At 33.0% G+C, this 24,821-nt stretch overlaps 1 protein-coding gene across 3 annotated transcripts in view; it reads left to right on the top strand.

The window, feature by feature from the left end:
- The first annotated feature begins 4,969 nt into the window (after positions 1 to 4,969).
- The window catches only part of LOC134839241 (leucine zipper protein 1-like), a 71,940-nt gene continuing 52,088 nt past the window's right edge, over positions 4,970 to 24,821 (top strand). For 2 of the 3 annotated variants that reach the window (XM_063854730.1, XM_063854728.1), the window contains exons 1-5: positions 4,971 to 5,404; positions 9,177 to 9,286; positions 10,522 to 10,801; positions 12,654 to 13,075; positions 13,321 to 13,657. In XM_063854730.1, the coding sequence (XP_063710800.1) occupies positions 5,317 to 5,404; positions 9,177 to 9,286; positions 10,522 to 10,801; positions 12,654 to 13,075; positions 13,321 to 13,657 (1,237 nt within the window). In that variant the 5' untranslated portion in view covers positions 4,971 to 5,316. Of the gene's footprint in view, positions 5,405 to 9,176; positions 9,287 to 10,521; positions 10,802 to 12,653; positions 13,076 to 13,320; positions 13,658 to 24,821 lie in introns of all 3 variants that reach the window. The other variant, XM_063854729.1, reaches the window with a different exon arrangement.

Here is a 24,821-nt window from a genome sequence, read left to right as displayed (position 1 = left end):
GTTATTGTTAAAATCAATCAAGCATACAACTTTTCATTTTTTGATTTTGTGCTCAAGGCATCCAACACATTTTGACTGGAAAAAAACTGCACTTAAACTGCCAGTTTAAAACTTGAATCTATTTGACAAACAAGGCTGCCGGTAAATCAGGACAAAGCTCTGAGATTCGGTATGATCCTTAAAGCTGAAGACTATGTTTTTGATTCGAAAAAGTCTGATACATAATTGTTAAAAAAACGTAGAAAAGAAATCAGTTTTGGCTTCTTTTTATGCTTATCAATTCCATCAAACTTTCCCGGCGAAATATTTCCAACGGTTAACCCAGTTAATACAATTATGTCGGTAAGTCCTCGAACTTGCAAAGTTGTCTCAAAAACTACAGCATTATCAGAATTTTTCAACCTACGGTTCATTGAATCGCAATATCCCTCAGACCCCCAGATCGAAGCTATTTATCAACTTATTAAATCTAAAGACCCGGATACTGCATCAAAATATATGCCATGAATCGATATTAGGCTCAATTTGTAAATGATTTTCATATTAATGATAATTGATTTTGGATGGACGATAAATTAGTTGTTCCAAATTCGTTACATACAGCTATAAACAATCGATTACATTATTACCAACATAGAAAAAGCAATGTATTTGCGGCGGCTAAGGATATTTGGTATCTTACAAGCACAGAAATATCGCCATCATGGCCGAAAATTGTCAGGAGTGCATACTCGCCGTAGGAATCTAAAACCTATGTGTTCTAAAGGAAATTTATGCAAGATACTTGAACCTAAAGAGCCGAATGAGGCGATTCAGCTAGATTTTTGGGGGCCTATCATTTACTTACAGGAATCGAAAAAGTATGTGATAGTAGCAGTGGATAGATTTTTGTGATGGACATCCGGGATGGTATGCAAAACAAACTGCTCCGATGGAACGAGCACTGGGAGCACTAAGATTTTCACCAAAAGCAACACTAAAAATAACGCCATTCGACGCACATCACGGCAGGGAGGCCAACACAGTACTCTGAAATCTGACTAAAAAAACCATCTCTAAAAAACTTGAATTAGTCGAATGATAAAAAATCTAAATCTGCATGTTTAGACGCCGAAGCCCAGAAAACTCCGAGGCCGGCGGACTTTCATTGGGGCATGAGATCGGACAACGAGTACGGGGGGACGCCGGGCGAAATCATTCGCTGATCCTAACCCAAAGGCAGGCTGTAAGTCAGGTAGATGAGCCAACGGCTACATCCTTTCAAGGACAGGGGCGACGAAACTGGACCATCCCGTACAGTGTTTCATCGCACTGGGGATTGGAATCTAAGCAGGTACAGGAAATTGAATACCAAAATTGTCGCGGAAAGTACGCACACACTGAAAATAAATCATGGTACCTTGCTTAGGAAATCCGAGGTTGCAGTTCGTAAGACCACTACTCCGAAAAAGCGAACAACAGGGCTCCCTAAGCCGCCCACGCCAGCGGGCTTACGCAAGAAAATTGCGATTGCAGAGTCTAAGAAGCGGAAAAAATCGGTTACGAAACGAGGCAGAGCGATCACTATAGGCGAGCAAGCACATCAGGAGTCGGAATCAGACAGCGAAAGCCAACCGTTGGCTACAAGAAGGATCGGCAGAAAACTGCCATAGGCACATTTGCCCGAAATACAGGCAGAACCGAGCGACGGAAAAACTGAGACCATGCGCGAAGGACGAACCGAGACTGAGCGAGCGACACTAGAATTGGCGGGAGAGCAGAACGAGGAGGCGGGCACGTCGGCGATGGGGAAGGGAGCGGGAAAGCAATTAAAAAGAGGGGAACGGAAGCAAGAATCGGTGAAGAGGACGACACACAGGAGACGACGTCGAAAACAGTACCGGCGGCGGGCGAAAGGAAAAAGCGAGCGGCAAAACAACGGCTAGTCTCGTATTCGAGTCAAGACTCGGAAAATGATACGAATTCGAGAAAATTGAGCAGAAAAAGAACGGCAGTCACGAAAATGGGTGGGGTCATGATTGACCACATATCTCGAGGACGTATTCAAGAAAAAAGAGATGAGTGAAAGGGGCAAATAGGCGACGTTCAAAAACTTTAGCGGATGAAAAAAAAATTGGTATGTTACACAGTTAGTGCCTTAGTCTCAGTGCTTTATGTCAACTAGGATCGGCGGGACCGAGCTAAGCTTTGCGTTCAAAAACTTTCATTGAGTACTTAAATTTATCCAAATCATTACCAGTGCAGTTATTTAAATCATTACCAGTGCAGTTATTCAAATTTTACAAGAGGGTAAGTCATAGTGCTAAATCAGTGATCTAAGTCTGTTTAGTTCTAGACATTTCCTTTTGTCAATCATTTCGTTTCATTTTCATAGCAGTTGTTTGGACTTCGGATTGTGTGCCACCTTTGGATTTCACCTAAAACATCGTCTCGTTTGATCTTACTTAAATCAGTTGTCTCTTTCTCTATTCTCCTAATTCAAGTATCGAATTAGTATTTTCAACAACGGTACAAAATCTAATTGCTACAAGTTTTTTGAGACACTAGTGACAGACCATTTTTTTTCCTAAAGATAATTTTGTCTTCATTATTCTTGATTTGGGGAAAAAATTAGCTGTTAGGTTTAAATACCCGGGTTGACCTCCAAGGACCGAGAATGCTAATCATACAATTTCATACACTTAGTCTATGGTAAAATGCTAGTCATTCAATTTTTATACATTTTTGGGAAAATGAGTTTAATCGAGTTTTAAAGGTATTTTATTGTTGTTTTGGTATCTCTTCCTAAAAAAAAGGAAAAAATGGTATGAAAAAAAAATAAATGCTAGTCATACAATTTCCATATATGGAAATTGTACGACTAGCATTTGTTCTTAATTTTTGTGAAAAAAAGCTTTGAATAATCAATGCAACTGCTGGCAAAACATGTAAGCATTTTTTGGGCTGCTACAATTGAGAATTCGAGTTTTTTTTGTTTTCTATAAAAAAACACTATTCATACAATTTCCATACAATTTTCTAAACGTATGGACTTGTATGGAAAGTGTATGTCTAGCAACTTCTCATATATGGAAATTGTATGACTAGTATTTTTGGTCAACCCGTGTAGTTTATTGTTAACTTGCTTCAAAGCTACCAATAAAAATTTCAAAGCTCTTCCCGAGATTGCTCGCAACTGTTGCTTTCCAAAATGAATTGCTGCTCAGGTTTTTTTGTATGATATTTGTTGGCAAAAAATATATCAAATTTTGTTTTTATGAGCAGTAGATTTAATTTAACAATCAAAGTTGGTGAATCAATGACGAGACTGGAATTTGTTTTTTCTCTTTCTCGTCGAACGCAGCCCCATCATTGTTTTTGTTGTTGCAATGGATGGCCATCAGCAAGAATTTGGGATTTTTGCTTTTTCTATCGTTTTCATATTCCGTAATTTTTTTGAACGTCTGAAAGTATTTTCATTTTTTAAAAGTGCAACAAGTTTTTGCCAGTTTTTCAATACTCATTTGCTCCAACTCTTTTTCAATTGGTTTTTGAGCTTGCTGCAAGCTTCCGATACGCGGTATATAACACTGGTAACTATCGCACAATAGTTATTTCTAAATTGGCCAAAAATACAAATTTCTTATAGTTTTAGTTATTGTTAAAATCAATCAAGCATACAACTTTTCATTTTTTGATTTTGTGCTCAAGGCATCCAACACATTTTGACTGGAAAAAAACTGCACTTAAACTGCCAGTTTAAAACTTGAATCTATTTGACAAACAAGGCTGCCGGTATATCAGGGCAAAGCTCTGAGATTCGGTATGATCCTTAAAGCTGAAGACTATGTTTTTGATTCGAAAAAGTCTGATACATAATTGTTAAAAAAACGTAGAAAAGAAATCAGTTTTGGCTTCTTTTTATGCTTACATGCCAGGTTGGAGTACAAAAAAAATACATTTAGCTGCTCGCATTCTAAAAATAACACAAAGTGACTAGCCTCAACTCAAATTAGATCGCGCGTTAACTAATCCAAATCGCCCAAATTAGCAATTTCAAGATTTCAAGTTTTTGCAAAAAAGATCTAGGTGGTTTTATTTTAATTTAAGATCAGGGCAACCATTTTCAGATGGTATATCAACCATTCCAAACATACATATTCTGTGGAATACTTCTGCGTCTTCCGTGAAAACTTTTTTTAAATAAAAACAAAAGCATCTTCAGATTGATTTTTATTTCTTGACTTTGAGATCGACTTTATGTTTCCAGAAAATTGATTTTTGTAAGCAAAGCTTACTCCTGCATTTTTTGTGCCTATAACTTTCACGAGGTACTACCGCTGCAGCCGAAATCGGTCATAGGCTACGGCAGACCTGAAGCTAGGGGTCAAGCTTGTCCTCACTATTTTCGATTGCCATGGCAGGAGATTGAATGCCATTCTTGCAATGATATAACTCAAATTGAAGGCCATAAAACGGTGCAATGTGCCCCTAACGCACGACATAACTCGTGCTACAAACGCGCGTAAGCTGCTTTTTAAACCATCGTCTCAGAAATGTTTCCAAATTAAAATTATTTTAGTTGTAACGCAATTTTTTTGGTTTTAAAAATATTTTTATAGACGTTAAATACCTCACTTCATACTTTAACATAGCTAGAGGTCGAAAGATATTCACAATAAATTGACTTTTTTAAAAAATCTTTTAAAAATTACAAGTTTTTTAATCAAAATTACTCTAAAAATTTCAGAGGTAGTCACGAGCTCGGACACGAGCAGTTTTGTCCGTATGTATTAAAATTATACTAAAGCTACTAAACGTGTTCCGAAACCTTCAAAACATTCAGATTTTTCTAAACAACGATTAATATCAGAGAAATAAAAACAACGTATAATTGAACTATTATATTAAACACATCATTGTAGTACAAAAGCCAGCAATTTTTCTCGTTTAATGTACAAACAGATTTATCTGACACGCATGGTAAGAGTGACTCTCAAACGTAGGTAAGATACAAACTGCGTTTGGATTAGAAGCCAAAGCTCTCATAAAAATATTCAACTGATAGATTTTGCTCACCGCATTTGCACATTAGAAAACATAAAACTATTCATAAGCGGCTCAAACAGATATTATTATCAATCAATAAAAATCAATAAAAACTTAGAAAGAAAAAACAATGTACATAGCTTTTCTGGACGATTTTTTATCTACAAACTTTTGAATATACCTCAAAATGAGTAATAATAAAACTAAAGATGGAATTCTGAAAATAACGTTAACCTCAGCTCTCGAGTCATAAAAATCTAGTTGATTACAACTGCTGCAATTACAAATATGGAAGTTTCCTCTGGAAGGTGTCCAGAAAAAGGAGAAAAAATTGAAACTGTAGCCAGCGAACAAGATTGTCGTGACGATACAACAGGTAAATAACTGCGGGTCTTTGTTGCCTAATGCTATTTCCTCAATTCTTTGTGTTTTTCCTATCCAATCTGTTTAGTCGGTCAGCCATTTCAAAGTTTTGTCAAACTTCTGACATTTTTTTTCAATTACATCGTGTTTTACATCAACTACAATATTAAAGATTCGGCTGCATCGGATTGTTTGAAATGTTAAAATTTTGAAAGCTAGTCAATGCATAAGATCAGGAGAGCAGATATTTTTTGATCAAGCAATTCCTTTTTAACGATTAAAACCTTATTAAAAGTGAATAATTTTCCAGTTTATTGAACGAAGTATTTTTTCCAACTATTCATGAAACCGACAGAGATAAAAGAACAAATGACTTCTGGTATAGCCTGATTGAAATGTTGCTGCTCTTTTGGTGTTCTGCAATGACTAATTTCAACAACACAATGTTTGACCTAATTTCTTATATCAGTTTGAAAGAAGTTGATACCTTGATCTCATAATTAAAGCTACCTTCACCTGCGATCATTTTGGACTAGGGTATGGGAACTTAGGAAATGCTAGTTTGGAAATTTTTAGGCGCGCTAAGTTTCATTTGCGCATCAATCCGCTGCATATCCAACCAATCGGTCTCAGAAATCAACCCCCTATGGAAATTTAAGGGAGCTACCTACTACATTGCACTGAAAGAGGCAAAATATCATTGCATAGCCTTGAAATTTTTGTTCCGACAATCAAAAATGACGAAAAATTTTGCTTTCGGGTGTGTTTTGGTTTTTCTTTTCTTTTCTTTTTTTACACGCAAAATCAACCACCTCAAATAATCACCGTTGTTGAGTGGTCTATCATTTTAAAGCTCTTTCAGACGTGATGTGACTGAAATTAAAAAAACTTTCGAAATGTTTCCCTGTGTTGAGAAAACTGGTCTAAAGTTTTTGACTCTTAGTTCAATTTCGAGCGTAAAACGTCATCGAAGTAACGTTTGTTATATGGAAGTTAATTTTTTTGTTATAATTTGAGGCTCACAAAAACTTGGTTTTATCATCAAGAAGTCAAAATTTGGATGTTTTTTCAGCCTCTATTTGACTAAAAAGGTTGTTTTTTGGTAAAAATATTGTACAAAAAACCATAAAAAATAATTTCTTAAATTTTTTTGTACTTTTTTGTTTGGTATTAATTTTTTCAAACAATTTTGTCAATCATGCCTAATTCGCCAATTTTTTATGCAATCGTATGCTTCTCGAATCAAAACACCCGATAGCAACGACACTATATCGAAGAAAATTTTTTTTAGAAAAATTTTTTTAATGAATATCGTCGGAACATTCTGTGGTACTTGCACAGCAGCTGGCTATCTTTGTGGCTTGCTTTTTGTGAATTGTGAAAAGACACAAAAAGACTGCTGGTAAATCAAGGTGAAGCCCTGACTTTAAGGCCAATTGAAAAAATTTCGCTTAATAAATTGACAAATAATCGACAAAACAAAACGTTTTTTTTTTTTCATTTTAGTTCAATCTATATATCCCCCCAAACGCTATATAAAATACAAGCGTTGGCTATATTGTTTTGATGGGAAAAAATTGCTGGCCTCAATTGCAATTTGGGACGTATTAGTTTACCGCTTACGCGTGTCACAAGAACGCAATATATTGAGTGTTAATTATCCCAATTGACAAAATAGCAATAACTTTGCAAAAGAATCACAAGTGAGGTATCTTTTTAAATTTGAGCTATGTATTTTAACATCTTTAAGATGGCATGAAAAAAAACGTCAAAATTGCTTAATTAAAAAATTCAAAATTGTCTCAATAAAAAAACCACCCCAAGCATAAATATTCCCTTTTTTTTCCGAAAGTCCAAAGAATATTGGAGTTCATGAATAAAGGTTTGTTATCGGAAATCGTTAAAAATGACGGCTTCATTTGCCATAAAAAAAATGTTCGAAATCGATTATTATCCATTAAAATTCGAGGCGGGGTACTCCATAAAGAGCTAAACACAAAGCTAATGACAACTAGAGTGGCGGGAGTGCAAAATTAGACACAGTTTTGTAAAACAAAATTTGAAAAAAACCTAGCAGACCGACTTTTATGCGTGATCCGGGAAATTGATCTAGAAGAACGCTGAAAAATCATTTCATTGGACTAAAATACAGCATTCCAAAAATTTCTTCAAGAAAGAAAAACAAATTCAAAAGTCAAAAAAAATTTCGAATCAAATGAGCGCAAGGCAACAAAATCATTGCTTTAGAAAAATTCCGACAAAAACGCGTAGTTAAAAAGTCAAAAATTGAATGAATAAAAAACCACTCCAAGCACACACATTACGCAGTTTCCTCAAAAGTCGGAACAAAAAAAAAATTATACCCTTTCAATTACAGTGGGTATTAAATATTGCAAAACAGCCTTGTATTTCAAAACAATGCATCTTTTTCATAGTCTGATCGACTTATGTGAGGTTTTTAGCCAACTTACCGCTAAGAAAGTAAGCAGTTGCGCACTTCAGTTTCATGGATAATAATTAATTATAATGAAGAGTTTTGGTAACTGACTTTGCGTGGAAAACAAAAATAAAAAAAAGTAAATTTCACCCGGGTACAAATTTTCTCCCCATTTTCAATGTTCATATTAATAAAAAAAATTTGAGATTTTATGTAAAAACATATTAAGTACAAAGTGATAGATTTCGCGCCTATTAACAAATCAATTATGGCATAAAAGCATCCTTGAAACAATTTGGAACGATTTCTAAGACGGATCAAATCTCGCTTACGCGTTAATAGCGCGAAATTTATCGCGCGTTAATTGTCCCAAATTGGCCGAAATGGCAGTCTTTAAACCCCCATAACTTAAGAAAAATGATCAGAGGTAAAATATCTTTTCAAATCCAAGCTCAAGAAAACAATATCTTTCGAACGATATTAAAAAATTTCGTCAAAATGGCTAGTTAAAAAGTCGAAATTTGTCTGAAGAAAAAAAAACCCATCCCGAGCACAAATATTCCGTTACTTTCGTATCGACTTTCGTTACTTTCGAACAAAAAGTCAATATAGGAAGAGGGAAAGCATATTTCCCATACTATAACCTATTTTGTACTATTTTGGGATATCCATTTTTGGCTTACTGGCCCTTATATTTTTCTTTTTCTAAAAGCACCTTTGGCGCCAATATATATTAAATTTAAGGGTGGAGCGCGCGCCAAAAAAACACAATTTTTGGTTAAAATTTTCCAACATTGCTTAAAACCGCCTTTTTTGCCTGTTTTTTTAGAACTTTGCCGGTAAAAACAGGCCAATTATTTCAAAAATTTGCTCACTTGTCTTTATAGTGATTTGAAAAAAAAGTCGACAAAAGTTTCAAAGTTTTCCAACCCCCCTTCGAGAAAATCCTAGATCCGCCCCTGGTCTTTGTAGACATGATTCGATTCACATGTCAAAAAATGTTTAAACACAGGACAATGTAGCTCCTTTCCATTTCGTGGTTGAAACAACATGGAATGATAATTTTTTGAAAAAATTTTAAAGTTAGGCAAGAGTTTCGACAAGCTTCGTATTAGTTGAAACACTCGATCATATTGTCGCGTATTTATGGAGAGAAGTTATAACTATATGTCTAATCCGCACACACAACATTTGAAATACGCCACCATCATGGAGAAAGGCAATAACATATAATTCGAAAATAAATATTTAAAAATGATTCTACTTAAGTAAAATTTATACCAATATTCCAACGAATCATGACAATTCTGAGGTCGTTATTGAACAGCCCGAATGATTTTTTTTTCAGGTGAGTTTGCAGCCGAGGACTCCAATCGGACCAATATAGTGTTCTACTGGTTCCATCAAGACGACAACTCAGAACAAGATGTAGACGTCCGCATTTTCATCCCCGAAAATGTAACTCAATTTACAAAGGAATTTATGGGGGGATACTGGGACAATTAACGAAGTCTGTTAGAAAGTATATCAAAATTGGGGACCGGCCTACTTGCACGCGTGCCGCTTAGCATGCGGCTGTTAGCGCAATCAGCATGGAGTTATTTCTCTCATTTGCAACTAAAACTTGAAACCGATGCGGGCCGTATCAAACTGAGTAACCTTTGTAATTGCGCAAGCTAATAGTTATGAAAATTTATCAGCCAGGCAGGCCCGAAAATTTTATTAGGTCTTGGAACCTAAGTCTCTGTGAACTCACATGCGTAGTACTGAGTTTTGGATCTCTTTACCTACCCCACCCCCACCCCACCCTACGGAATTTAGTACCGCATAACGACCCATATAAACAATTAAAATCAATGATCAAGCATATAGTCGCAGCGAAACCCCCTTTGCAAAAAAAGGAAATATTTGGAGAGATCCCAGTTTAGTTAAATTTTTTTTTGTTAAAACCCGTTGAAGTAAAGTGAAGTTTTTTGTTTTTCGGTTCTTTCATTTCTTTTAGGGACATTTTAGAGCATGTTAGTATTTGTTTCTTCGAAAAAATCATTCACAAATATAATTTTTCTCTTTGAAAATTGATGTTTTGCAGGCTTTTTTCAGCGGTTAAGAAATTGAATTGAAAAAAAATAGAGCTCATAATTCAAGACAGATTAGTCATGTTGCAAAAAATGCATCTGTACTCAATAATATTTCAATAGCATAGGCAGGCTCTTTATTGAACTACGTATGGCTATGGATTTATCCATGGAACGCATCCATATGTAATCTGTCGCTCAATGTTAAGACGCTTAAAATTGGAAAAGACAAATATTTAGCAATAAATTTCTACTTTTCTACTGCAGGTGGGTCAATGATTCAAACTTTATTAATTTTTTATAAACGTGTCCGATAAATTTTTAAAGACATCAGAGATTTCTTTTAAAAATTTACCAGTTTATTAGTCACTGTTTTCATTTGGAGAAAACAACAACTCTTACACAACTATGACTTAAACTCGCTTTTGTAAAAAAAAGTTCAATTTAATATTTCAAATTATATGCTATTCAGTTTTAACAAATCTGCCTGATTGTTAATTTTTCTTGCGTTTTCCAAAATAGTTATTCCCAACAAATACCGAGGTAATTTTGTTTCACTTGCTATTTAAATCCCTCCATACAAAAAATGTTTTCTTATAAATAAAATCTCCCATTTAGGACTCGTACATCGGCCTCAACTTCGACCCAGTGGGTGAAGTGTATGAGTCATTGCCCTTCCCAGTCCCAACTGGCATTCACATTGGCCAACTGCAGATACTGAACAAAACAACACAAACAAAAACAGCAGCAACAACGACAACAACAATAAGAACAGCGAATAAAAAACAGGAAGTAGAAGAGGAACTAGACTATCAGCAGTATACTCTGACGCAACACCAGCTGGCACCTTTTGAGGTAACGAGGGAAAGGACCAGGATCATTGTCAAGTCAGACCCGAGTTAGTTCCGTCCATTCGCACTGTTTAATGCCTAGTCGAAATGAGCGCTCTTTTTCCTTTTTCTCCCACATGCGTTTTTTCACAGAAAATACTGTTCGCATTGTCCGATTATTATGAAATCTCACACGCGGGCTAATTAAGCCACGACAAGCATATATGGTTTCCATAATCAAACTTTTGAAACCACTCGTTAAACCATAAAACTGAAACAAGACTGCTCGTACCAGGGCGAAGCCCTGAATGTTCCGACTGCCTTTTGGTTTATGGAGCTGTAAATAACACAAAAAAAAGAATGAAATAAAATAAAATGAATTTTTTTCTTCTAAAATTTGACTTTTTTAATGAAAATCATCGCCCCAAACGTCATGTAAAGTACAAAAGGATAGATTTCGTTCCTTGTAACAAATCAATTATGGCAAATAAGCTTCTTTCAACCAATTTGGAGCGACTTCTAAGACGGATTAACTCTCCGCTTACGCGTTAATAGCGCGAAGTACAGTGCTGATTTAAATTAACCGGACAAAACACGTTAAACTTGAAATTTAAAACGCGTTTTTCTCAAATTGGGTTGAGTTAAGGAAAAAAAAACTTATGAAGACGAAACATGCTTAAAATTTAGCAGAATTAATATGATGTTATTTGTTTTGCGAAATTCGGGTCCGAAATTTTACCCCAAAAGTGGGTCATTTTGGCTTTTATTAGTTATTCAAAAATTACGCCAAAAATATCCAGTGGGCCCCTTACGTAGCCCAACAAACTTAAGTAAGGGTCTATTCTCCAAAACATTGTATAATTTAATTTATTTTTGTTTGATAGACAAAAAAGGTCGTTTTTACTATATAAAAGACCAACTTTTTATATAAAAACATTTTTTAAACGGTTTGCAATTTTTTTCTAGAGAATATACCCTTCTTAAAGTTTGTTGGACTACGTAAGGGGCTCACTTTGATATAATTGTATCTGTGATCGATACATGATTTTTTTTGGCGTAATTTTTGATCAACTAAGAAAAACCAAATTGACCCATTTTTGGGGTAATAAAATTTTGGGCCCGAATTTCGCAAAACAAATTACACCATATTAATTCTGCTTAAGTTTTAAGCAAGTTTTGTCTTCATAAGTTTTCACCTAAACTCGACCAATTTGAGGAAAACGCGTTATAAATTTCAAGTTTAACGCGTTTTGTCCGGTGAATTTAAATCGGCACTGTATATCGCTCGTTAATTGTCCCAAATTGGTCAAAATGGCCAAAATGGCAATCTTTCAACCACTGTAACTTTACGAAAAATGATCACAGATGAAATATCTTTTCAAATTTGAGCTCAGGACAACAATACCTTTCGAAAGATATAAAAAAATTCTGTCAAAAATGGCTAGTTAAAAAGTCGAAATTTGTCCGAAGAAAAAAAAACCCACGCCGAGCACAAATGTTCCGTTACTTTTGTATCGAAAGTCGGAACAAAAAGAGCCGAAACAGAGAGTGCGTTTTGTAAGAAAATGAGCAATCTAAGATCTGTTCAGCTGTGTCCTTGAATTACTTTTGCTCTCTTGGACGCACTTTTTTTCGCTTTTTCTTAGGCTGTGTAGTTTTGACTCAACCTGAAGTAGCGAGCACGGTCTATAGATAAACTCGATCCGTAGTCGGACACTTTCTAGCCACTTCATCGCGAGTCCTAGTTGCTACTTAACTTCTGTGCTCAAAAAGAAGTAACTGGTCTTAAAAACTTGAAAGACCTATTGTAATCCGCTACAAAAAAACTTCTACGTTGTAATTTTGCTTAATATCATTAGAATCAAAACTTTTCAAATTTTCATTGAATATGCCTTGCTATGGTTTCATTTTGATTGACAGATATGAAACCGATAGAATTGCCAGTTCCAAGGTCAAGTGCAGTGACTTTGTCGCCTGGAAAGACTGAGGTCAAGTGGAACCGAACAGCCGAATCTCTCTTTGAGCCGACTTTCCTAGCTTCTCTTACAACAAACGACACTAATCACGACGATTACGACTCGGGTTTCAGCAATGAGAGACGAAGAACTTCGGATTCCAGAACCGACACGCGAGACCCTCACGAAAGCACGCTTGGATCTATCGACGAAATTTTGAAAAAGTTTTCAAACATATCGGCATTGTCGATGAACGGATTCAACGAACACGAAAGCGAGCCGACTGAAAGTTACGCTCGGCTGCCTGATATTACCATAAATGGAAATTCCGAGCAAAAACTGGATATAAAACTGAATAGCTACAGAAGCAACAGCAAAAGTGACGAAGTAAGTGAGCAAATACATCATTTTTTTCCAAAATTCATTAAAAGAACTAACACTAAAGCGGCGCTTAAAATAGCTAAAACATATATTTTTAAATTGTGCTGTATGAGTGATTCTTGTAACGACTTTTGAACGCTTGTTCGATTGAGTTTTTCACACATTGAAATAGACTTGAGACTTTAAAATTGATTAGACGCTATTTTCGCCGTTTATTTTGAAACTTAATTCAAAAGTTACTGATGTTTAAGATCGCCTTACCTACCGGAACTGCTGCCAACAAGCAGCTATCCCTCTTGGAAGAAAAAATCTCTTCTCTTGAAAAAGCCAAAAACTCCCAATCAAATGAGATCATAATCCTCAAGACGAAACTTCTCGAAGCCGAAAGAATTCTGAAAGAACAAAGAGAGTTGAACCACCAAAAAACCGAGCGAGAAAATAGGTACCAGTCGTTACACGATGAGAACACTCGGCTAACTGAGGAACTTCGCAATTTGAAGTCAGAGTGTGAGAACACTTTAAGTCATAGCACAGCTCAAAAGTTGGCAACTGTGGAAAACTCATCAATGGCCATAATAAAAAGAATGGGTATGTATTTATTTTTAGATGTTTTGAATTTGAGTTCACTCACAAACAACAAATGAACCAATTCGACACGACCACAATTTTGATCCTGAAAGTTTGATATACAAAAAGCGACAAAAACAAAATTAAAAAATTTCAAATTTAAATTTTCAAAGCCTACTTTTTCCTTGATAGCCGGTTTTGGGTTAACAGTCTCAATTGAAGGCAAAACTACACAAAATAAAATACAGTAAAAGTCGAATTAGTTGTATAGACCCAGCCTATTTGTACCCGCACTCAAGTTTAGGCGTAAGTAATCGATTGTAGCGGATTGTTATGTTGATTTGAGTTACCAAAACTTAGGTGTTCCGAAGGTTTATAACGGATTTTAATCGTGATATTTTCCATGAGATTAGAATATTTTATAATCGATTACAATTGATTATAACTCGTACAAAAACCTCTTTTAATCAACTTGATCTATTATATTCGATAAAAATCGCTTACTTTGCCAAAAATTTTGTCACATTTAATGAAAAAAAGTTTTAATCAAATACTATGGCTTACTATTTTTTGTCTATGACAAAATCTCCTAAAGTGAAATGTTTTGTCACATTTAGTTTCAATTGATTTATAAATTTTTCAGTAACTTTATCAAAGATTTTTGTTCGTAACATATGAATTGAAAACTGGGATAAAAATAATAAAGTATACTCGAATATAATTAATGATGTTTGTATAGAAAAATGGAGGGCCTAATAGTCGAACATAATTGATTAAATTGCATTATAATTTGTTCTCAAAAGAGAGACCATAATCGATTATTAAATGATAAAAACAATTTTTTCTCAATTTTAGTAAGACTGGTTTCAAAGTCATAATATAATTGATTTTCAACACTTAAAACTGGAAGCATTAGCAAGCAAGAAGACCCTGCCATAAATTGTCTTCTAAACGAAAACGAAAAAATTCAGATCAATTTTCTCGATAGTGAGATCATTTTTTTGAAATGTATTTTTGGAAAGTGAGTTAAAACAATAATAAGTGTTCGCTGTGCAACTAGCACGAATGCCGACCACGGCACTGAATTGCAGAAAAAATAATCTAAGAGTTAAAAAAATATATAACAAATTTGGTTTGTTTGAAAATAAATTAAAGCTGATGAGCTCCAATCGAATTAGCAAAGTCATATCCGCACCGAGCGCCCATGGATCACAATCGATTATATTGTCATATAGATGCTAGTTCATACCAGCATCTATAAAATGAAAAAATAATCGATTGTAATCCATTAAAAATGGATTATAATCCTAATATTTTTTATCCCAATAAAATCCATTATAATCAATTATAATCGATTATAATGGATTTTTTCGAGGGTTTATTCATGAATTTTACAATTTTGTTCAAAATGATCTCATTTCCTGTTTAGTGTAGTTGCTACGTGTTATGTTTCATAAAATGTTACATTTAAGAAAAAAATTATACATTTTTTGTCTCAACTTTTTCTAATTCATCGCAGTTTAACAATTCATTTTACCTTTAGTTGGGGGGGGGGGGGTAAAAAGCTTGAGGGGGCGAGGGGATGAAGTTGAGACATGGCATTTAGTAAAAGACATGGCATAAATTCTGCAAACTTCTCGCAAAATTTGCAAAATTTTGCAAAAATAATCGAATTTAGTTCTAAAAATGAAATGGATTATAATCAATTATAGTAGATTATAATGGATTTTCTTTTCAAAATAATCGATTATAATGGATTATCTTGGCAAAAATAATCGATTTCAGTGACAAAAATAATAGATTATAATGGATTATAATGGATTATAATGGATTATATTTGTTCAAAAATAATCGATTATAATGGCTATATAATCAATTTCGTGGTCTGAATTTTAAATCCGTAATGGATTTTAATTGATTATTTTTGTCTCGGGAATCGATTATAATCGATTAGAATCCATGGGCGCTCGGTGCGGGTAACATGAATTGAAGCCTATTGAAAGTTTTTGGAATTGAGTAATTTTACAGATTGAATACATTCTCTGCTGTCTGAAAATAAATGGGTTAAACGGATAATTCAAGCCAACTTTTTGCCCTTGGGATTGTTTTTCCAACAATTTTTCCTTAAGAAATCCAGATTGAGACGGAAAAATCTTTAATAGATACCAGATTCAATGACAAACGGGCGTTTTTGATGTGCCTGATTTTGCGCTGAAAACCCTTCCAAAGCTGAAGTTTCGTGACGTATCTAGAAGTTGGGCGGAATATTAAGAAGTCTGGTAGTTAGGCAAACTCCAAATACGTTTCTGAAAACGGGCCTGTTATACTGGCTTCAAATAATCAACCAAATTTGTGAAAAAACCGTCTTTCATTTTTTCTGTAAGAGTTTTTCAGTACTTTTGTCATCTTCATGAGCGAAGTATCTACCGCAAACGGTGATTTAATGGTAGCTAGAGTCATTCATGAACTTCAAAGAGCACACGAAAATAAACGATTGTGGTAATATATCAGTAGTAGATATTGGAGCTAAAGTGGGGGGAGGTGGAAGACCCCCATGTTTTAAGATAGGGAATAGAGCATGCGGTCTTCCACCTATGTATTAAGATTGGGTAAAGAATCTACAATGTATTAGGATATGGAATACCAATGGTAAGGTTCCATGGCTTGTGTGATGGTAAGAGAATGGTAGGAAAACAATTTTTTTTGGATTTTGTGTGAAAGTGTCTAGTTTTTTCGCAAATATTTCGGCGATCGTTATCTAATTGTTAAATATCACTGGTTAATTACGTGAAGATTGTAAAATGAAGTACTTTTTTTAAGTTTTTTGGTACATGGTAAGTCAATGTTAAGAGTTTTTGGGCAAAAACTTGGATTTTTTATCAAAACTTTTGGGCAAAAACTTAGATTTTTTATCAAAACTTGGATTTTTTATCAGATTTTTTATTCCATGAAACAATGCTGAAAGCTACTGAAACTTCGAAAAAACCAAGGTTTTTGGAAAAAATTGCTAAAATTTGGATATTCCACAATTATCACTCAAAACAATAAATTATGATAAAATTTACCCTAATGCGAACTCAGAAGCAGGTTATATGAGTTTCTGAACATCAAAGGGAAAGCTCATAATGACTTCAAATCTACTGTACCTTCGCATGTATTGTTGCGTCTGATCTAATTCAAAAAATACTTTTACGTACAGAGTTTAAAATTGAGCTCAAAATGTAATTTAATTGTCATCATATTGAGACAATGATACAAAAATTTGAAAAAAAAGCATTTTCCACAATTTTTTCTCAAATTTTTGGAATACGATAAAGTTTACCTTAATTTGTGCTAAAAAGCGGGTTATATGATGCTCTAAACTTTAAAAAGAAAGCTCATAATAGCAAAATCAATATTGAAACTTCCGGAAAATAATGAAAAGAATCGTAATTTTTGACAAAGTAAAGTAAACATGAATCAAATATATCCAAAGTTTACAATTTTTATCCTTTTATTTCGATAATTAACTGGTTTTTGTCCAGTTTTAGATGAATCTCAAATCAATCGAATAAACAAAGAGCAATACTCATTCAATTTTCTAGATCAAACTCCATGATCCAAATCCTCCTCCGTTTTTTCTCAATGATTAACCCAAATTTAAACAAAACTTACAACTACAAAAATTTCAAATCAGTGATAAAAAACGTACAATTAACTGCTAAAATTGACTAAAAACGAGATAATTTTTTCTAAAAAGAATGTTAGCTGTTGATTGAAGTTCAACAAAATCTTCATCAGGACTGATGATTATCTCCCTGTTGCTTCTGCAACATAATTTTCATGATTTTTCGGGAAAAAAGTGTCATGTTCTAAAGTTTATTCTTGTTTTCTACTTATTAAATGTTTTCGGTCTTGAACTCACTTTGCAAGAAAATTTAGTCAGAACTGAAGAATTTAGGAGAAAATAGTATCAATTGAACGAACAATTTAATGGCAGAGACAAAATTAGAACTGATAACGTCTGATTAATACCATGTATTTTGTACATGTTTTCCTTCAGGTTTCCTTGTTCAGTTGCTACAGTAAACTGTTTAAGCAAAAATACGAATTTTGGGATGTATAACCGTCACTTTTCTTGCAAAATAGTTTTTAAAGCCCTTTTTATTCTTAATTTTTGTTTTCTCAAAAATGTCCGAGTGAGAAAGAATCGGTGCTAGTTAAAGCATTCAAAAGCAGATGTAAAAATTTAGAATATAAAGGTGTATTTTTAGATTGAACTTTAACAACAAATTAAGAGCGGCTCTATTTGTTATAAGCTGGAAACCTCCGAAGTAGAAATACGCAAGGGAACCTAGTTCCTAACAAATGCAACATCTAATTGCTTCTAAGAGAGCGCGTCTAAAAAAATCGATTCAGCAAACCTAATTTTCTAATTGAAAAAAAAAATGCAGCTAACAAGAACAAAATTTTACTGTTGAAATTTTTCATGTTAAATTTTTTATAATTATCGTCTGTTTCTGCTAAAGTATCATTTTGATTTAAAATTTTCAGCAAGCTCCATTATAATTTCTCCAAAAAGGTTTCCACATCAAGTTTTTCTAATTTTTCATCCAAAATAATGAAATGTAGATCTTGGAAGCCAGTTTTTGATTTCTGCTTCATGTATCATTGTCCAAAAGAAGTCGGCGTTGGGTTTACTTCACCAAAATTATCCTCAAAACACCTGAGTTCTCATATGAATATACCTAATATATCAAATGATAACAAATTTTCCAATGAATAACTCATAAATATAAATTTTTGAGGCTTCTTATGTTGGGTTTTTTCTCAAGATATAATTTATAAGCTAAGTTTTAGTAAAATTATCTCAAAACTCCTAGTGAATTAATTTGAGTTTGTTTCTCAATTTAGTATTTTCTCTGTTTTTGTTTCATAATCGATTAGAATCCATGGGCGCTCGGTGCGGGTAACATGAATGGAAGCCTATTAAAAGTTTTTGGAATTGAGTAATTTTACAGATTGAATACATTCTTTGATGTCTGAAAATAAATAGGTTAAACGGATAATTCAAGCCAACTTTTTGCCCTTGGGACATTTTCCAACAATTTTTCCTTAAGAAATCCAGATTGAGACGGAAAAATCTTCAATAGATACCAGATTCAATGACAAACGGGCGTTTTTGATGTGCCTGATTTTGCGCTGAAAAGCCTTCCAAAGCTGAAGTTTCGTGACGTACCTAGAAGTTGGGCGGAATATTAAGAAGCCTGGTAGTTAGGCAAACTCCAAATACGTTTCTGAATACGGGCCTGTTATACTGGCTTCAAATAAACAACCAAATTCGTGAAAAAACCGTCTTTCATTTTTTCTGTAAAAGTTTTTCAGTACTTTTATCATCTTCTATGATTATGATGTTTTAATGGTGTTTTAATGGTACGCAAACGGTGTTTTAATGGTAGCTAGAGTCATTCATGAACTTCAAAGAGCACACGAAAATAAACGTTTGTGGTAATATATCAGTAGTAGATATTGGAGCTAAAGTGGGGGGAGGTGGAAGACCCCCATGTTTTAAGATAGGGAATAGAGCATCCGGTCTTCCAGCTATGTATTAAGATTGGTTATAGAATCTACAATGTATTAAGATATGGAATACCAATGGTAAGGTTTCATGGTTTGTGTGATGGTAAGAGAATGGTAGGAAAACAATTTTTTTTTGGATTTTGTGTGGAAGTGTCTAGTTTTTTTCGCAAATATTTCGGCGATCGTTATCTAATTGTTAAATATCACTGGTTAATTTTGTGAAGATTGTAAAATGAAGTACTTTTTCTAAGTTTTTTGGTACATGGTAAGTCAATGGTAAGAGTTTTTGGGCAAAAACTTGGATTTTTTTTTCAAAAATTTTCAAAAAACTTCAAAACGCGATAAGATTTGTAATAATTCGACCAATTAACTCACTAGTTAGATAATTTTATTCCATGAAACAATGCTGAAAGCTACTGAAACGTCGAAAAAACCGAGGTTTTTGGAAAAAATGGCTAAAACTTGGATATTCCACAATTATCACTCAAAACAATAAAATATGATAAAATTTACCCTAATGCGAACTCAGAAGCAGGTTATATGAGTTTCTGAACATCAAAGGGAAAGCTCATAATGACTCCAAATCTACTGTAATTTCGAAAAAAAAATCCAGGTTTTTTGAAAAAAATTGCAAAAGTTTTAGGTTTTTGGAAAAAATGCAAAAATATCAGAATTTTAGCAAATGTATTGTTGCGTCTGATCTAATTCAAAAAATACTTTTACGTACAGAGTTTAAAATTGAGCTCAAAATGTTTTTTAATTGTCATCATATTGAGACAATGATACAAAAATTTGAAAAAAAAAGAATTTTTCCACAATTTTTTCTCAAATTTTTGGAATACGATAAAGTTTACCTTAGTTTGTGCTAAAAAGCGGGTTATATGATGCTCTAAACTTTAAAAAGAAAGCTCATAATAGCAAAATCAATATTGAAACTTCCGGAAAAAAATGAAAAGAATCGTAATTTTTGACAAAGTAAAGTAAACATGAATCAAATCTATCAAAAGTTTTCAATTTTTATACTTTTATTTCGGTAATTAACTGGTTTTTGTCCAGTTTAGCGAGAATTTGACTGAGAATCTCAAATCAATTGAATAAAAAGAGCAATACTCATTCAATTCTCTAGATCAAACTCCATGATCCAAATCCTCCTCTGTTTTTTCTCAATGATTAACCCAAATTTAAACAAAACTTAGAACTATAAATTTCAAATCAGTGATGAAAAACGTACAGTTAACTGCTAAAATTGACTAAAAACGGGATAATTTTTTCTTAAAAGAATGTTAGCTGTTGATTGAAGTTCAACAAAATCTTCATCAAGACTGATGATTATCTCCCTGTTGCTTCTGCAACAGAATTTTCATGATTTCTTGGGAAAAAAAGGCCATGTTCTAAAGTTTATTCTTGTTTTCTACTTATTACATGTTTTCGGTCTTGAACTCACTTTGCAAGAAAATTTAGTCAAAACTGAAGAAGTTAGGAGAAAATAGTATCAATTGAACGAACAATTTGTTGGCAGAGATAAAATTAGAACTGATAACGTCTGATTATTACCATGTAGTTTGTACATGTTTTCCTTCAGGTTTCCTTGTTCAGTTGCTACAGTAAACTGTTTAAGCAAAAATACGAATTTTGGGATGAATAACTGTCACTTTTCTTGCAAAATAGTTTTTAAAGCCTTTTTTATTCTTGATTTTTGTTTTCTCAAAAATTTCCAAGTGAGAAAGAATCGGTGCTAGTTAAAGCATTCAAAAGCAGATGTAAAAATTGAGAATATAAAGGTGTATTTTTAGATTGAACTTTTAGAACAAACTAAGAGCGGCTCTATTTGTTATAAGCTGGAAACCTCCGGAAGTAGAAATACGCAAGGGAACCTAGTTCCTAACAAATGCAACATCTAATTGCTTCTAAGAGAGCGCGTCTAAAAAATCGATTCAGCAAACGAATTCAAAGTGCAAACTGTAACAATTGAAAATGTTTGCGAAATTTTTCAAGCAAAAGACTTCATAGTTCTACCTAATTTTTTAATTGAATAAAAAATTGCAGCTAACAAGAACAAAATTTTACTGTTGAAACTTTTCATGTTCAATTTTTTACAATTATCGTCTGTTTCTGCTAAAGTTTCGTTTTGCTTTAAAATTTTCAGCAAGCTCCATTATATTTTCTCCAAAAAGGTTTCCACATCAAATTTTCCTAATTTTTCATCCAAAATAATGAAATGTAGATCTTGAAAGCAAGTTTTTGATTTCTGCTTCATGTATCATTGTCCAAAAGAAGTCGGCGTTGGGTTTACTTCACCAAAATTATCCTCAAAACACGTTTTCATATAAATATACCTAATATATCAAATGATAACAAATTTTCCAATATAAATATACTTTTATATAAATGAATTTTCATATAAATATACCTAATATATCAAACGATAACAAACTTTCCAATAAATAACTAATAAACATAAGTTTTTGAGACTTCTTATGTTGGATTTTTTCTCAAGATATAATTTATAAGCTAAGTTTTAGTAAAATTATCTCAAAACTCCTAGTGAGTTGGTTTCTCAATTTAATATTTTCTCAGTTTTTGATTCATCCAATAAATTCCAAAATAAACCAAGTTGAACAAAATTTCACTTAAAAATTGAGTTTAGATTAAAAATACGTATCATTTCAACGAACATTCAATGATCCGATACAGAACTCATACTATAAATGTTTTGCTAAAAATCCTTAAACGATTCTTCAACCTGATAACTGTATGTTGCTGTTTCAAACCCGAGTTTCTGTAACGAAGTAAATTTTTGGTTGAGAATGATGTATATCATTATCTTGAAATCTTCGGAGATTAGCGAAAACATACAGTTTTTCATTTTTTTTAGGTCAGTTATCAATTTTTTTCTGAAACAGTCGAAAAATTAGCATTAAAGCATAACTCTTAACAAATCAACCCTCAATGTCTGCTTAAAAACGCACTACCCCAAGAACACTTTCTCGTGCAATTAACAAGGAAAACTTTTAAATGCTAACTTGACAAAACTTGATTTCAATTAGTCGATGTTTTATAAATTTCCAGTTTCTTAAAACTTTTTAACAAAGTCTCAAGCACTTAGTAGCGTATGTTACGTACTTTTACAAATTTATCACAACAAAATCTCCAAAAGCTTGCAAACAATGGACTTTCTACTGTAGATTAAAGATTTTTGGATATACTTCCACTAAAATTTCACGAAATTTTGAACTCGATTGGTGCTGGTTTATCATCAATCAGAACTTTTGAATAAAAAATAAAGGATAGCTCATGAATTGTGATGACAAAGCTATAATTTTAACTACAATTTTCAATTTTATCATTTTTGTATAGACTTTTTAGATACAGTAAAAATTAATATTCATAGTGATTTCTATCTTTTTCATAAAGAACTATTAAATTTACTTTCTCTCGGAATTTGATCGGAGACTGCTGAGCACATAATTTATTATTATGTTGACAAGAAGAATGCTTCTTCTTGATATGATAAGGAGTTCCTCGTTGCTATAAGTATAAAAGTTACAGTTCGAACACTTTAAAACACCACAGGTTCTACCACGTCTTGACGCATCTCTACCTGTGTATTTTCTGCCACATTCAAAACATAAGACTCTTTCGTTTCTATTCAGTCACGGCATCTCAAGAAAGAACTTGGGAAAAAATGGGAGATTTAAAGAGTCCCAAATTTTTCTAATTATAAGAGTTCAATAGCTTCAAAAATTAACAAAATCAAGTAAAAACAGCAAACTTCCAAACCAATTGTTTTTAACGTGAAAGAAAATCAGAATTGATTTGGCCAAGATGAAAAAAAACTATTCAATATATCAACCAATCAGAATCGAGAATTACTTTTGAGAAATTTTTAATCTATTTTGATAACAACCAATCAGAATCGAGCATTGCTTCACAGGTAATAAAAGCAACATTAACCAATCAGAATGAAGCATTCACTGATTTTAAAACTTTTTATAGATCAGAATAAAACTATGTTTGTGAAAGTTCCCAATCAATCAATTTTATTGAAAACTTTTCCAACATAACTATTATATACATTTGACACAAAAATGAGATAAATAAAATTTGTTGTCTGGTTTTTTTTTATTTTTTCGATACTCAGTTCAAATTTTGAAACTTCGATCAAAATTTTTTTGATTTATTTTTAATTCTAACCATTGAAAAAAGAATTTACCAAAATATACGTTTTAATTGTTTTATTTTTGGTATATTGTAGTATAAACAAACGGAAGTCTGTTATTAGGTTTGGATATTCGATTAAAAGATATTCGAGATTTTGCATTTATATCAAATTTAAAACAGTAATCGAATTGATGTTCGTTATCTAGAATTTTTGTTTCATTGATTCTTCCGTTGTTCTGTGTTTTTTCTGATCGACCACTCAATCTGAGTTAACTCTTCTGAATAAAAACATGGTTGATAAATCTGGCATTCTTCTTCCTTTTTATAATCTCTTCTCCATCTTTTTTTTACAAAATTATTGAATTTTCTGTGTTTCTATACAAGTTAAAACTAATACCATCTCCACCAACATCATCTCTCCACCAATCTTGTATTTTTTGCAGTAGTTCAATTTTGAAATCTGAAGAATGTCCATTTCAGACATTGAAAACGCTTTTGATAGAAACATTTTTCTTTCTGAAAAAAAAACAAACAAACTTGAAAAACTCTAATTCTTTTATCATTCTTATATTAATTGGTAATCACCAAAAAATATTTTTCCATCATTTAGGAAATTGAAGATGCCAATTAAAATCTCAAATTATGTCAAACAAAATGAAAACAACCAACGAAAAACAAAACTCGAAAGAAATTGATTAGCTTTTCAACTTTATTCTTGTTCGTAATTTTGTTCAAATAAGACAAAATTTACTTAAAATTAGATAAAAATAGTAATTAAACAAGTTTTTTTGTAATTTCTTATGCAATAACTGGAAAAGTAACTGGTAATTGGCTAATGTTTTAAGTTAATTTGGATTAAATTGTATGTTTTGTCTGACTTTTCCTGGCATATCATAGCTCTAAATATACACTACAGTGAAAAAAATAGGTTTGAACCAAGAATGTTTCAATAACCAAACATAAAAAACATCACAAAGCATTACTGAGGTTTACAATTATCAACAAACAAAAAGTCGCCCAATATTTTGGATAGTTCTGTGAATTCATTCAAAGTATAGTTGACATATGCAACTCTCTTCAAGTCTTCATTTTCCTTTGCAGTGAAAAATCGAATCTGAATGTAGGGTGGCTTGTTCACATTGTACTTCTTGATTGTGACAAACACCCTCCTCATGTTGTATGTTGCTATTTCATAGACTCTATTACAGATGTCGAGCTCCTGATCCATAGTTGATTCTTCACCAGATTTGGCCTCATTATAGGTACGAGTCCAAAGTTTTCAGCATCGTGAATAACAGTGTTCCGGATTGCCGATTTTGTTTTCCTTCTTTTTCAGTTAGATAGACTTGTTGGGACTTTCCAACTTGTGCCAAATAGTTTCTTTTTATTAATTGAATGACCGGTTCAAAGTATATTTTCCCCTTGTAGGATTTTTGGAACCAAACAAATCTCCTTAATTTTTTTT

This window comes from Symsagittifera roscoffensis, chromosome 2, assembly GCF_963678635.1.
Source record: "Symsagittifera roscoffensis chromosome 2, txSymRosc1.1, whole genome shotgun sequence".
Taxonomy (NCBI): Eukaryota; Metazoa; Xenacoelomorpha; order Acoela; family Convolutidae; genus Symsagittifera; species Symsagittifera roscoffensis.
The sequence above is the reverse complement of the archived record's forward strand: the minus strand, read 5'-3'. Positions and strand labels throughout refer to the sequence as shown.